Source organism: Vidua macroura, chromosome 12 (genome assembly GCF_024509145.1).
Source record: "Vidua macroura isolate BioBank_ID:100142 chromosome 12, ASM2450914v1, whole genome shotgun sequence".
NCBI lineage: Eukaryota > Metazoa > Chordata > Aves > Passeriformes > Viduidae > Vidua > Vidua macroura.
This window is the reverse complement of record NC_071582.1, coordinates 14,877,766-14,891,447: the sequence shown is the minus strand read 5'-3', so window position 1 is coordinate 14,891,447 and position 13,682 is coordinate 14,877,766. Positions and strand designations below refer to the sequence as shown.

Sequence of the window (13,682 nt, the reverse complement as noted above, 5' to 3'; positions counted from 1 at the left end):
GCAGGGCTGCTGAGGGACACACTCTTCAGCACACAGCACAAAATGTGAGGGGTGGCAGCATGTTTGGGTGTCCAGCTACCACAAATGTCCCAGCCCTGGCTGTCCTGAGTTGGCAGGTGCCAGGCTGGGCACAGAGACACGAGGGTTACACCTGGCCTGCTCACACTGCACTTGAAGCAAGAAAAGGAAAGAAATATATAGGAAAAGTTGTCCCAGCACAGCAACTTCACCATGTTGTGATATAACTTTAGAGCACACCGCGGTTGGTCTCTGCCAGCCCAGGAGGTGACAGCTCAGCTTCATGTCCAGGAGCGAGCCAGAACATCCTGCTGCCCCCAGCTGTCCCCTGCCACTGGTAGAAGGCACAGGCTGCCCCTCCAGAAGTGACATTTGCAGCACATCATGGCCTGGGGACCAAAGCTTCAGCCATGCCAGCTGGAGGGTGCCCCCAGGTGACGTGCCAACCCACACTTTGCATGCTCCTAAATTAACCCCCTCAAAAACGGGCTTGCAAAACAAGAAGTGGCGAGGCTGATCCTAGAAGAGCCAAAAAAAAGGGGGAATTCACTCAGATGTTTCATCTCATTCTCCAGACACTCCCCTATTTTGTAACAGAACCAGAAGGCCACATGCTAAACAAGTGCAATCCCTGCAGGACTGCAAACCCCAGCCTCAGCACAGGGGTGCAATTACACTCATGCCACTGGCAGAGAGAGGGATGGAGGGGAACAGCTCCAAGCACTGACCACAGACACCCATGAAAGCATTGAGCACTGCCCAGCCCTGGCATGGCATAAAAGAGGTGAAAATAAAGTTGTGAGCAGCGTACACAAAGCAAGAGAAGTTCCTCTCTTCCAGCCTGGAGAGATGCAGCTTTGCAGCCCAGACAGGTCACACTGGGCAATATCCCAATGTGTAGGAGCCCAGATAGCATCCCATAGTTTGCAGGTGAGGACTCACTCACAGCCCAGCTGATCCCACAGATCCTCAGCAGAGATGCATGGGCAGCATCCCAAACAAGTTGGTCCCCTTATCTGTGTAAAACTTCCAGAGAGGCACAATAGCAACACCCAACTCACAGTCACCAGAACCACAGACAGCAGCAACACCACTGCCGCCCTCCTGCTCCCCCAAAGTTTGACTAAAGCTCAGGAGTATCTTTGCTTTTATAAATCTCTGCCTTTTAATGATGGCTTCAAGGCTCAGAGAAAAAAAGGCCCATTAAACTCACTGAATAAGTTAATGGGGCAGAGAGAATCCATTTCAAAGCCACCCCAGGCTATTTTCCTCTGGAGCTAAAGCCTGAATAAGCAAAAAGGAAAAATTAAAACTGTACAGTGCTTTGCCAATAAATAACCCCCAGTGTAATCTGCTACCAGGCAGGCCTCCATTTGCAGAGATAATAGGATGCAGATCAGCTGCAAACCACCTCCCCTTGCAGGGACCACCACCTTTTGATTGCAATTAGCTGTGCTGAAGCAGGAGCCTCCATCTCCTGCCTGTCCCCTTCCACGTGCCTGGGCAGGAGGGAATGACACATCCTGCAGGAAATGCCAAAATCCAGCACTTGGCTCTGCAATTCCCCAACATCAAAGCTCCAGGCACACACCCCTGCTTCTCTGTCCCATTTTTCCCAAGCTGCCCCTTCATCCCTGTCTTCTCCCCTCCTTCTCCAGCAGCACTGTGGGTCCATCCCTCACCCATCAACCAGAGCCCACACACAGCTGCTCCTCCCCAAACACTTAAAAAACAAGTGCAGGTCCCAGAGAGCAGCAAAAAAAAAAAAAAAAAAAAAAATCCCTGCTTGTAAACGTTGATCCCACTAGACGCAGTTTGTTTACTATTTAATATTTAAAGATGCTAATTAAGTTTCAGAATAAATAAATCTATGCTACCCGTGCCTTTTGGAAAGCAGGGATCCTTCCCTTGGGGCCAGAACATCCTGGGTGCTGGGCACTCTGCCTGGGTCTAGGGACAAGCCTGGGGCAAAGCTTGAGGATCCCACCAGCATCCCTCTGGGAAGGAAGGGCTTACTGGCAACACCAGGCTGGGAGCATCAGACACCTCAAGTCCTGGAGGGGAGCACGGGCAGGACAGGGCACAGAGAGGAGCATTTCCAGGCAGGGGTGCCCATAGGGTTCCTCTTAGCCCTGGGATTGGATCTCAGCTACAAGCAGGGAGCCAAGGGCTTGTGCTCCCAAGGGCTAGAGCATGAACCCACGAAGTGCTGGGGGTCACAGACACCAACACACATCCCCACAGCCCACCGGCAGCCAGGGCTGCTCCAGCAACCAGCTAGAGGCACTCACATCCCTCCCAGCTGCCCAGAGCCAGGACAGGCACCCCACACAGCTCCTTACCTGAGAGCATCCCTGCTCCAGCTCCTCTCAAAACCAACATGCAGCGCCTTGTCAGGAGCAGTGACCGCTGTCTCTCTCACACACAGCCCCCCACATCTCTCAACATCCACAGCCCGGCTCTTCCACCTGATACCTCTTCAGCCTCATTAGGCTCTGCCTCTCCCAGATCCGCTCCAGTTGCATCCTGCACCTTGCCATTAACCCCCACAGTGCCAGCCCTGCAGAGCTCCTTGTTGCCCCTCCCCTGCCCAGCCATCATCCCTGCACCGGGTGCCCTGCCCACACTCCTCGGGCTCAGGCTTTGCTTTGGTGCTCCCAAGGACACCCTTCAGCATCTGCCCCGACTTGAAACGAGGGGCACAACACTTCCAAGGGAGCTGCTCTGATGCTGATTCAGCTCTGTGCTACTCTGCCCTCTCCCCTGCAGAGTCTGGGACAGTCTGTGAGGCTGGAAGCACCGATGTGTCCAGAGCCCATGTGAGGCTCAGAAGAGGAAACAGTCCTCAGTAAGATTCAGCTTCTCTGAACAGGCACAAAGAGAGCCCCAGGAGGAAGGGATGCTCTCAGCAGGCTGGGGAGCTGGGAGCACACAGCATCCTTGACCCTGTGTCCCACTGAACTTTGCTTGCTCCACAGGCTGCTCAGCAGCAGCCACCAAATGACTCGGGGGCCTTCACCTCACTTTTCGTGGGAAAATTTTGGCTGGGAGAGCACAGGCAAGGCATGAGACAGACATAGCCAGGATCCACCTCTTTGCCCCAGGAACACCCATCCACATTCTGGAGGAAAGAGTTTTGGGGACAAGAGAGATTTTTCCAGCCACACAAGTCACAGAGCTCCCCAAAGGCGATCCTGTCTGTATTACTAATAATAATAATTAATAAGGGATGCCCAAGCTGGCCTTGCCTGCCTGGGTTAGGAGCAGGCAGCCCAAGGGAGCATTTGCACAGCTGGATCATAGACTGGAGAGCCAAGACTCCTTGTTCCCAGCCCAGGTCACTGCACAGCATTTCCATGGAGAGCATGGGATGGGGAATGAGGCCAGGGCTGCTCCAGGAGCAGAAGGAAAGTCAGCAGCTGCAGGCATCCGAGATCTCCCCCATGTGGCTTCATGTCCTGGCAGGGTCAGGAGTTAGAGCCTGGCATTTCTGCAGCTCAGCTGAGCATTCATATTCCTAATTTATCCTGGCAAAACCCTGAGCGTGCAGGGTCCTCAGCAGCACTCAGATTCCCAGCATCTGTTTGAGCATTTCCACATTAACATTTCCTAGTGGGAACCTCCTGGTGAGAACTAGTTAAGGGACAGCCTTGCACAACCCAGAAGGATGGGGACTTCACATCTGCTCCTACCCACTTCTCAGTCCCCCAGGGACAGTTCAGAGCTGCCAGCAAAGGCACCAGTGCCCTGTCCCCTTCCCAGCACAACTGAGCCCAGCACAGAGCTGTAGGAGAGCTGCAGGAAAGAGGCTGCATGGGGGACAACACTTGGGCTCAGCCTCTCCCTGCATCCTTCCCTGGGATCCCAGGACCATTTAGCTGTCACTTCAACAAGCACTGGAGTCAGGAATAAGCACCCCGAGCTGCACATGTGCTATCAAACTCCCTTGGGACTCCTTCCTGACCTCTCTGCTCCACTGCTGGGAATTTTGTTTTTAATTAAAAAGGCAGTTTTTATTTAGGCAGACCAAAGCTGGAGGTGATGTCACATGCAGGTAGAGGAAGGGCACAGTCACTACCAGGCTCCATTGTCCACCACACCAAAGCACTGGGTGGCAGCTGGAGGAAAGCTGGCTGTACACATGGCTCTGGCTTCTCCTTCAGCTCCTCAACTGCTTCAGCACATGAAAACAAACTAAAAATACAGCACATATTTTCCTGGTGCCACCCGTCCAGGCAAGCCAGCTCTCACACAGAGAGGAACAGGGAAGGACCCCAGTTCCTTGGGGTCTGGAAACTGGGTAGTACATGGGGGGTGGGACACCCAAGGACACAGCACGGCAGGGTTGGTGGAGCTGCCCTGTGAGCTGGGCACCGATTCCAGTGCAGTGTTCCCAGGGGACTCCAGAGAGATTTTACTCCCCTTTCTTCAAATGAAGTGAAGCCCAGACCCTGAGTAGCATCATGGCTCTAACCCATGATCCATCACCCACTCCCCAGCGCTTATACACCCAAATGTTGCCTCTGCCATGATGCTGGGGGTCCATTTGCTGTTGCATTGCAGGACCACAGGGTGTCACAGCCTTTCCATCACGCTGGCAGCCCTTGGCAATAGCCAACAGGGAAATAACCAGCCCCTCTTTGGCCCAGCTGCCAGGGAAAATGAGATAATCCCAGGAGCTGCACAAGGAGGATGTTACAGGGTCAAGGCCAGATTCCTGCCCTCACTCACCCTTGCTGTTTCACACTAGGCTCTTCTCAGCCTTCCTCCATTGGAGAAGGACATGTGGTCTCCTTAGCTCTCTGACCTCCATCCAGCCTGTGCAGCAGAGTTTTAATCAAAGGAGCAAAGAACATTTTACCTACTCTGGAGGCCCCCAGAGACAGCTCTCAGCCTGTGCCCTCTTGTCTCTGCCTCCAGGATTTCTCTCTCATGTCTGCTAAACACAACAGGACCAATAGAACAGCCTTGTTTATCCCCTCCCTCCATGCTTGGCCTCTCCCTAAACCCTGGCCTGTGCTGGGCTAAAGGATCTCTATCTCACTCTGCTCCTTGCAGGCCAGCTCCACGACTGCTCCGTGCCTCAGCTTCCCCACCAATGAAATGGACAGACCTATTAGAGGTTTCCTTGTAGGATCACAGCGAGAAGCTGGTCACAGGGCAGGTCACGACCCCGATCAGGCTCTGCTTGCCCAGCAACACCTTCTCACTGCACCTGCTTTGATTGGGCCATTACCGTCCAAAAAGCTGCAAATCACCTCAATTCACAGACAGGCTGACAGAGAAGAAAGCCACGACCCAGCAACCACTCGGCTCCTAGGGGACCATCCGACACCAGCGGGTGCCCACACAGGAACGGGGACGCCGAGTTAGGTAACCCAAGAGGGGTCCAGCAGCACGGGCACCCAGAGCAAAGGCTTTCCAGCGTGACAGCGAGCAGGCGGTGACCCCTCCCCGAGCCCCCGCAGCCCCGGCGCTCCGGTGCGGCTCGGAGCCGGCCGTGCCCGCGCATCCCGCATCCCGGAGCCCGGCTGTCTGCCGCTGCCGCTTGCCCTCTAGCGGCACAGCCGCCTTTAGACGGGAATAGCGGAGCGGATGAGCCGGGATGCGCCGGGCTCCGGCCGCCCCGGCGGGGCACAGGGCGGAGGCTCGGCCGGGCGTTGTGGAACATCCACGGGGCTGCTCGATTGCCAGCACTCCTGCGCCAGCAGCCTCGGTCCGGAGCGTGTCCTCTCTGGGGGATGACGGGGACAGCCCGGTGCAGCCGTGGTGCTGGTGCTGAACGCGTGGTTCTCAGGAACCTGGAGAACCACGAGAGGTGAGCGAGCTGCTGGTCCTCATCTCCTCATGTGGGCACAAAGCGCTGCGATATCCAACCAAAGTGCAGCCTCTGAGCCAGGAGCTCACCCACAGCACCTCCTCGATGACAGCTTTGCTGTGCACCCCTTGGTGCAGAGGGGAGAGCAAGAGGATTTGGGGGAGAGCAGAGCCCACAGGCTGCTGTCAAACACCTGCTTAGAAAGCACCTACAGCGCCTGTCGAAACCCCATCTGCAGAAAACACTAAACTACTGCTACTCCACAGTGCCTACTAGTAACACCCCGAGTTACAAGCACTAGTAACACTCACTTTAGAAATATAGCAGGCTTAGGGCTTGGTTTATTTCCCACTTGTCAGCAGCCCCCTAAATGGGATGCACCAAATCCAGCCATAAACTCCTGGACAACACCAAGCAGGAGCTCTTCACCGAGCAGAACAAGCCAGTGTGTCAGAGTGGCACTGGGAAGCATCACCAGGCTCAATCTACCTGCAGGGCTCCCCAAAGGTGATCCCATAGGACATCTCAGGGACTGGAGGTTCATTGAGAGGGCTCAGCATTGCTGGGTGCGTGGATGGTCACAGGGCTGTGGGAGACCTCGAGCAGCCTCATGTCAAAGCACACGAAGATGTTTTGCTTCACAGGGGTGAGCTAATAACATAAAGCAGACCCAGAGAGCTTTCCCTGACTGAGCTCTACACAAGCCCTTAGAGGCAACACCCCTCTGAGCCTGCAAGTACAACAAGGCAGCTCCTTCCTCAGCCTCTTCTTCCTCCCATTAAACATCTGTCCTAGACCTGAAACACCTCTGTCTCACCTCTCCAATTGTAAGGAGACAAGCCATCAGTCAGAACCAATTTAGACCTCCTGAAAACCTGCAGGACATGAGGACTTGGGACATGTCACATGCCTGAAACCATCTGGGCCACCAGCTCCTCCTGTCAGGCCAGCAGCTCAGGCCCCATGTTTGATCCAGAAAAAGTCTGGGAAGTGCTGGCAGGCACCAAAACTATCTCTTTCCTGAAGAAATACCTGACATCACCTGTGCCCAGAAAGTGCCTCTCTCCAGGATTGGTCAGCAGAGAGATTGACAGTAAGAGCAGGGCAAGGAGCCAACAGCCAGCCCACAGGGAAGGGGGAGGATACAGATCAGTGCTCCTGGCTTAACTCACCTCTAGAGCCTCAAGACCATAAATCTCAGCCCAACTCTTTGTCCCAAATATCTCTGCACCCTTTTCTGTCCTCAAAGCTTGGTGCTGTGCCTGCCTCCCCCATCCTGACATCCTTCAGGACAGATGCTCTGCATGAACAAGAACCCTGAAAATCCAAGATGGATTGAATTAGGGACCTTTTTGATCATCTCTGGAGCAGCCAAAGCCTCTGGGACCAGGAGATAGGATGCTTTGGGAATGCAGAGCCCTTCATCTCTGGAGAGTAATAGTACACAAGGCACACTGGGCATAATGTGGCTGATTCACAGAGAGGAGAAAAGTTTCTGCCTGTTGTCTGAAGCAGAGCAATCAATAATTTGAGCATCAAAGGAGACTTTCTCATGGCTGTTTGGGTCACCAAAGCAAGTTCTGCTCTCTCCAGCCCTTCCAGGAGGAGGCCTGCCCTTTCTTTCTTGCTTCCTTCCCAGACACGGGCACACAGGAGCATTCCCTGTGCCTCAGCTCTCCCTACACCAGCAGGGAAGGGGTGCTGCTGCTCCGAGCACCCCCTCGCTCTCCCCCTCTCCACATGCTGCCAGCTCCCGCGCAGCGAGTGGGGGCTGCGCTGCCGCTCCCCCCACAGCTCCCAGCGCTGACGTGGCTCTCCCACCCCCAGCCAGGCCCACGGGATGGAGCGGATGCTGCCACGGACTGGTGGGACAGCCTGATGGGAAAGAATGAAAGTGCTCATCTTGTCTATGAAGGAGAGCAAGATGCTTCCTCTTGGTCCTGCCAGTGAGACCCAAAAATCTCGCTCCCACTGTGCTCCACAGAGGAGCAACCCAACCTCCTCTTGGGTTGCTCTGAATTCATCTCACCTTGCTGAAAGCAGCTACGAGCTGCACAGATACACCCTGATTATCCACCCATTGTATTTTACCATAAGAGCCCCATTCTCCCCTGGTGAGGCTGGATAAAGAGCAAGGCTTTATATACCAGGGACATCTCCCTACCTCGAGGGAGCCCAGGGGTGACACACGCCGGCCACCACCGCCTGCCTAGCAGCATCTCCGCAGTGCCATAGCAACAGCTGAGAAGTAGGGAGGCCCAGATGGCAAACTCCTCCGTCTGTCCTTCCCCACGCGCGGTGCCGGCGCACGCAGGCGCTGCCCACGCTGCCAGCGGGGTGAGTCCCCAGCCCAGCCCCCCTGGCACGCGGCACCCCGACACCGGCCAGCCCCTAGTGCCAGCCAGCCCCCCGCAGGGCCAGGGCTGGGGACCCACCGTGACAAACACGCCGGCTGCTCAGGGCAAAGGGTTCTGTGCCACAGGAACTCCGGGATCAAAGTTATGCCTGTGCATCTGGTCTTGCAATGAGAAAAGCCCCATGTCACAGGGGTGAGCATCTCTGTGAGTCACACCTGGGACACAGCAAAGGCCACCCAGCTGCGCAGGAAAAGCAATGGCATAGACATGCCCCAACCCCATGGTCCCCTCTCCTGAAATTGGGAGGGGGAAGTACAGAGCATGACTCCAAACTGGAGCCGTGTCAGTCGGGTCCAAGGTGGCTCTGGGGCTAGACAGGGCTGCTGGCAGCTCTCACACGGACCTGTGGGCAGGGTTGTGACTCCAGGGATGCATCTCAAAATCAGGTAAGTTTCTGGGCATGCTGGGAAAGGGCAGAGGGACATCTGCCAACCCAACCTCCTCCTCATCCATCTCAGGGCAGGAGCCTCCTGCCTTTCCCCTGCCTCACTACTGACCTGGCACCACCTGGATTTGCAAGGTGGTGTGTTACTGTCCCCTTCAGCCCAGCCAGGGCAGGAGTCACTCAGCCCTGACTTTTACCAAAAGGAGGATGTGTGGGAAGCCAGAAGCACCAGCAATTGGAGCAAAGGCCATTCCTTTGAAGGGTGCAGCAAGAGGCTCAATGGTGGGGTACCACACTGAGGGCACCCACAGGGCTGGCCTGCCCCACCATCCTCCTTGGGCAGCACTACAGTATGGTTGTCCCCAGTTCCTCGCCTCACGGGGTCTCATCAGCCACTGAGAAGTGATATAACCCAAAGCTCCTGATGGCTCAACCCCAGTGCTGGGTTGGGGTGGGCTGGCATGGAGGGGTCTTGCCCTCCCTCGAGGGGGTAACATGGACAAGCCCTCCAAGATGTCTCATATTGTTTTTTTTAAAACCAGCTCTCTGAATGGGCTCTGGCAATCTCTCATCAGCAACACTCAAGCTCTGATTTGGAAGCTGAGCTCTCTTTTGGACATGAATATGGCTCTGCCTGGTCACAGGGTTGTTTCACCACCCCACACTCCATTTGCTTTTTCACCAGCTACAAGATGGAGCAGCGACCACCACCTTCCCCGGGGCCTGTGGGGAGGTTCCAGCTGAGGCACTGTATCCCTCAGCCACTGGGACAGGATTGAGCCCCCCTGCTCACCCCCAGTCCAGTGGGAGAAGGTGCTTTTGCCCACTGGCTGCCCACAAGCTGCCTAATGAGGCCAAGTCCCCCGTGAGCATGGCAAGCAGGGGGAAAACACTGCTCCTTGCCCAGCTGAATCAGACTCACATGCCAGGAGTGATTCAGCCATGACCAGGCTGGGCTTCTAGGCACCCTCACCCCAACACCCATGATGTCAGGGCTGGCAAGGAGAGGCCTGACATCAGCCTGAAAGGGTGCAGGACCTGATGCCTTCCGCACAAGAGCATGAACGTGGTTCAAGTCTGGCTCCCAGCAGTGACCCCTTTGCTGGGAAGCATCCCTGCCACATAAAGCAACCCTCTGCTCCCAGAAATATCCCCTATAAACCACCACTGCCTTCCCAGTAAGCACAGACCCTTGTGGAAAGTTTTCATTCGTGCACAGTCTCAGCCCCTGAGAGCATTTTGGGGTTCACCCCAGCCCTGTGCCTCAGCCCTCCCAAGCCCAAAAAGGGAGGCATAGGTCCAGCAGCGATGCAGGGGGTGGAGGAATGTGTTTTGCTCAGTGTGAAGCAGAGAGGCATACAAATTCCAGCAAAAACTGGCACCTTCTTCTCCTTCCTCAACTTAAGAGAAGCTCCTTTCCAAAAAAAATACCCAATATCTGTTTCTGGAGTTGTCCATTTGTTTTTTTGTTTTTTTGGTGTTTTTTTCCCCACTCCTTTTTACAGACTGCTTATCAGCATTTTTCATTTTCAAAGCAGTAAAGACATTTTCTGGGCACAAAGCACTCATGTAATACTACCTCTCACAGCAGTTCAGATGTCTGTGCATCTGACAACGCACAGTCGCTCACGCTGGTGGCTCCCAAACCCTTCCCTGCCTTTGCTGCTGCTCCCCGCCCCCCAAAGGGTTAAAACTAAACCACAACAAACAGCGAGCACAGGGAAAAAACACGAGTTTCTCCGACTTCCCCAGCATCACCCTCATCCTTCCAGCATCACAGGGAAATCACTCCAGCACCACGACGCAGGATAAATATGGGGCAGTTGGAAGGGGAGTGTTGCATTAGCTCCCCCCATCTACTTTCCCCATTCCTGCTGTTTTTATGGAGGTTTGCTGGGAAGGGGAAGGCAGGGCTGTGGATTCAGGGTCAGTGACCTGCTGAAAACCTGCTTGGGCATCTCATGAACCCGTAAGCAAGCAGGGAAAGCAGCTCCTGTCATCTTTACCCAGCAAAGGTGATGAGCAGAGCTGTGAGAGAGGCACTGCAATTACTCCATGGTTCTGCTGCAATTGCACTGTGACCAAATAAAACAGCCTCAGGAAGAGACCCAAAGCCCTCTCTCCCTCCATGCAACCATGCCATCGAGGTGAAAAAAATTAAATAAATAACCCTCCATTACTCATTTCAAACCTTGCTGCATTTAACTGCCAGAATAAAGGATTCCACCTCTTCTCTGCTCAACTCCCACTGGCAACTTGCTCTGGGGGCTACATTTCCCTAAATGCTCACATTTCAATTAGCATTAGAATAATGAAATGGCTCAGAGTTCATCTCACCCAAAAATGTACTGGAAAATAAAGAGCAGAGATTGGAAGCAACGAGGAATTTTTTTTTTTTTTTTCTCACACACACAGAGAACATGATGGATTCAGAAAAAGGAAATATATTCCTTTCTCGACTCCACACTGATGAGATTAACATGGGCTTTGCTAACTGCCTCTCCAAACAAGGATAATGCAACTTCTAGTTGATTTTCCAGATAAACAAGCATGCAAACAAACGCAAAGTGCTCAACTAAAAATATCTCACTGCTCCGATGCTTCTCCCCACCGCCACCACCCCAAACCTAAAACACACAAATCCTATCGCGGCACCACGACGAGTCACAAAATTATAACAATGTGAATTAAATGAGCTACTTAAGGGACATCTCACTGTCCTATTTTTTTTTCTTCTCTTAAAAATGCGAAACCACAGATCCCCAGATACACTCAGCCAGCGCAGGGAAGGGAGCATTTTCTGATGTGGGAATGCAAAAAGTAATGACATTTTAACTGGATTCTAAGTCTCAAGAAAGAAAAAAACAGTTCAGAACTTGCTTTTCTTGTCCAATTTGGGTAAATATGTGGCGGTGTGTGGCTGTGGCGTCCCCGCTCCCCTTGCAGAAGCCAACAGTAAAAGGAAGCAGCAGCTTTAGCATCTTTGCCTGCTGCTCTCTCTCCTGCTAAGGAATCAGATCTCATTTACTTTATTCCTTTTAAGCCATGGCCAAACTGTTGCTGGGCTTTTAATGTTTTTTTTTAAGGGGGGATGGGGTAAGGGAAAAGCCAGATCTGCATCCTCTGCCCGGGGAGTCGGGCTGAGCCCAGACAGTGCAGCGATGCCGGGGGCACCTGAGCCCCGCACGGGCAGCCCAGCCCGCACCCTGCCGCGGGAGGGGGAGCCCTGGGGGACCCCCACTTACATGGAAGTGATGTTCCTTGAGATGTCCGTGATATTGATGCTCGTGTTGCCATTGCTGCTGCCTGAATCCTGCCCTTCCAAGAGAGGGAAGAGGTTCCCATCATCCGGCTTCTTGCAATTGATGTCTGTCTTGCTGCAAAGACAATTAGCAGGGCAAGCCAGCACCGAAAGCAGATAGTCTCCCCAAATGCTCCAGAGCAAAAAAACCCTCCAGAAAGTGCACTTGGTAGGGCAAAGAGAGACATCCATCTCCGATTGCTGCTTCTAAAAAAGAGGAGGAGGAGGAAAGGGGGGATGGAGGGAGGGGAAGGGGGGGAAAGGGGGAAGGAAACAAAGACAGAGGGAGGAAAAAGAAAAAAAAAAAAAAACAACAACAACAACAAAACCTCAAGCGATCAGCTGCAAAAATCCTCCAGCAGATGAAATCATGCTGGCAGCTGGCTGGGAGAGGCTGTAATTCCCGCTAGGGCAGCGGCCGCGGCCGCGGGCGGGGATGGATGCATGCCGGCCCGGCCGCCCGCCGCTCCCGCAGCCGCTCCGGAGGATCGCAACGGGAGGCTCGGGAGGGAGGGATGGGAGGGGAGGAAGGGAGGGAGAGAAGCAGCCGGGGAAATAAATAAATAACAAAAACGGTGCGAAAGTCACCAAGTCCCACCTACTGGGCAGAATTAAAATTGACACACCTGCAAAAAAAACAGACAGAGGGAGAGGAGGGGGCGATCTCCCCTTCCCATCTCTTCCCTCCCCCGGCTTGGCCAGCCCTGCTGCGGCGGGCACAAAAAGCAGGGGAGGAGGAAGAGGAGGAGGAGGAAGGCTTGCAAAGAGAACTGGGCTCCGCAATAAAAAGGATTCCCCACCCCCCTCCCTCTCCGCTAAAATCAGTGGAGGAGGAGGGGGGGAGAAAGGGGAAAAACCCCACTGCTGGAGCCCGGCTCAGCCCCGGAGCGGAGGAAAAGTTGAAGCTGGGGTTAAATTTGTGGTGGGGGAGAGCAGAGGGGCTTTGGCTCGGCTCCTGCTTTCTCAAGCTCTTTTGGAGGACGATGCTGCCTTTCGCTTGGTTGTTGGGTGGGTTTCCCCCCCTCCTCCCCCAATCCGGACATAAGGGTGGAGAGGAAAGAGAGATTAAACTGAACTGGAAGAGAATAAAAGCCAGTGTGGATTACAGCAATTTAAATGTTGTTTTTTTTTTTTTTTTTCTTCTTTGGAGGATCCTAGCGAGAAGCAGATCAGACGGCTGGGTGTGAAAAAAGTGACTGAAGAGCATCCAGGAAGGACTTTCTAGAAAAGATGCACCCACCCCCCCCCCCAAAAAAAAATACACTGGGGACCAAGCCGGCTGCCGGGAAGCACAGGCAGGAGCACCCACAGTCGGGGCTCCCGTCCTCCCTCTCCTGGCTTTCCCCTTCCCTCCTGCAGCAGATTCTGCAATCAGACATGCAAAAAAAAAAAAAAAAAAAAAAAAAAAATCCTGAAAGAGGAAGACTGAAGTGTTGAAAAGGCTGAGCTCAGAGCGCCGAAATGGCATCAGGAGAGCAGTGAGTGCGAGCTGAACAGCAGAGCGAATTAAGATGCATGGTGCATTTTTGGCAAGCACAAACCCAAGCAGATCAGAGCTCTGCTTAATTTGCTCTGCTTTTCCACAGCGCTTTTCTGCATGCCTTTTTTTTTTTTTCCCCCAATAGTTTTGTGTCTCTGCTCCTCTGCACAGAGACACAGCAATAAAGGGATGGTGCTGCAGGCAGGAGCACGGGCAAGGGGAGGAATTACAGGTGAAGGACTCCACATATTTCAAGGGTCTAC

At 53.9% G+C, this 13,682-nt stretch overlaps 1 protein-coding gene across 4 annotated transcripts in view; it reads right to left on the bottom strand.

Moving 5' to 3' along the window:
* Positions 1–12,388, bottom strand: part of NTRK3 (neurotrophic receptor tyrosine kinase 3) — a 202,864-nt gene extending 190,476 nt beyond the window's left edge. For 3 of the 4 annotated variants that reach the window (XM_053988106.1, XM_053988107.1, XM_053988109.1), the window contains exon 1: positions 11,884–12,388. In XM_053988106.1, the coding sequence (XP_053844081.1) occupies positions 11,884–12,131 (248 nt within the window). In that variant the 5' untranslated portion in view covers positions 12,132–12,388. The remainder of the gene's footprint in view (positions 1–11,883) is intronic. The other variant, XM_053988108.1, reaches the window with a different exon arrangement.
* Positions 12,389–13,682: the final 1,294 nt, after the last annotated feature.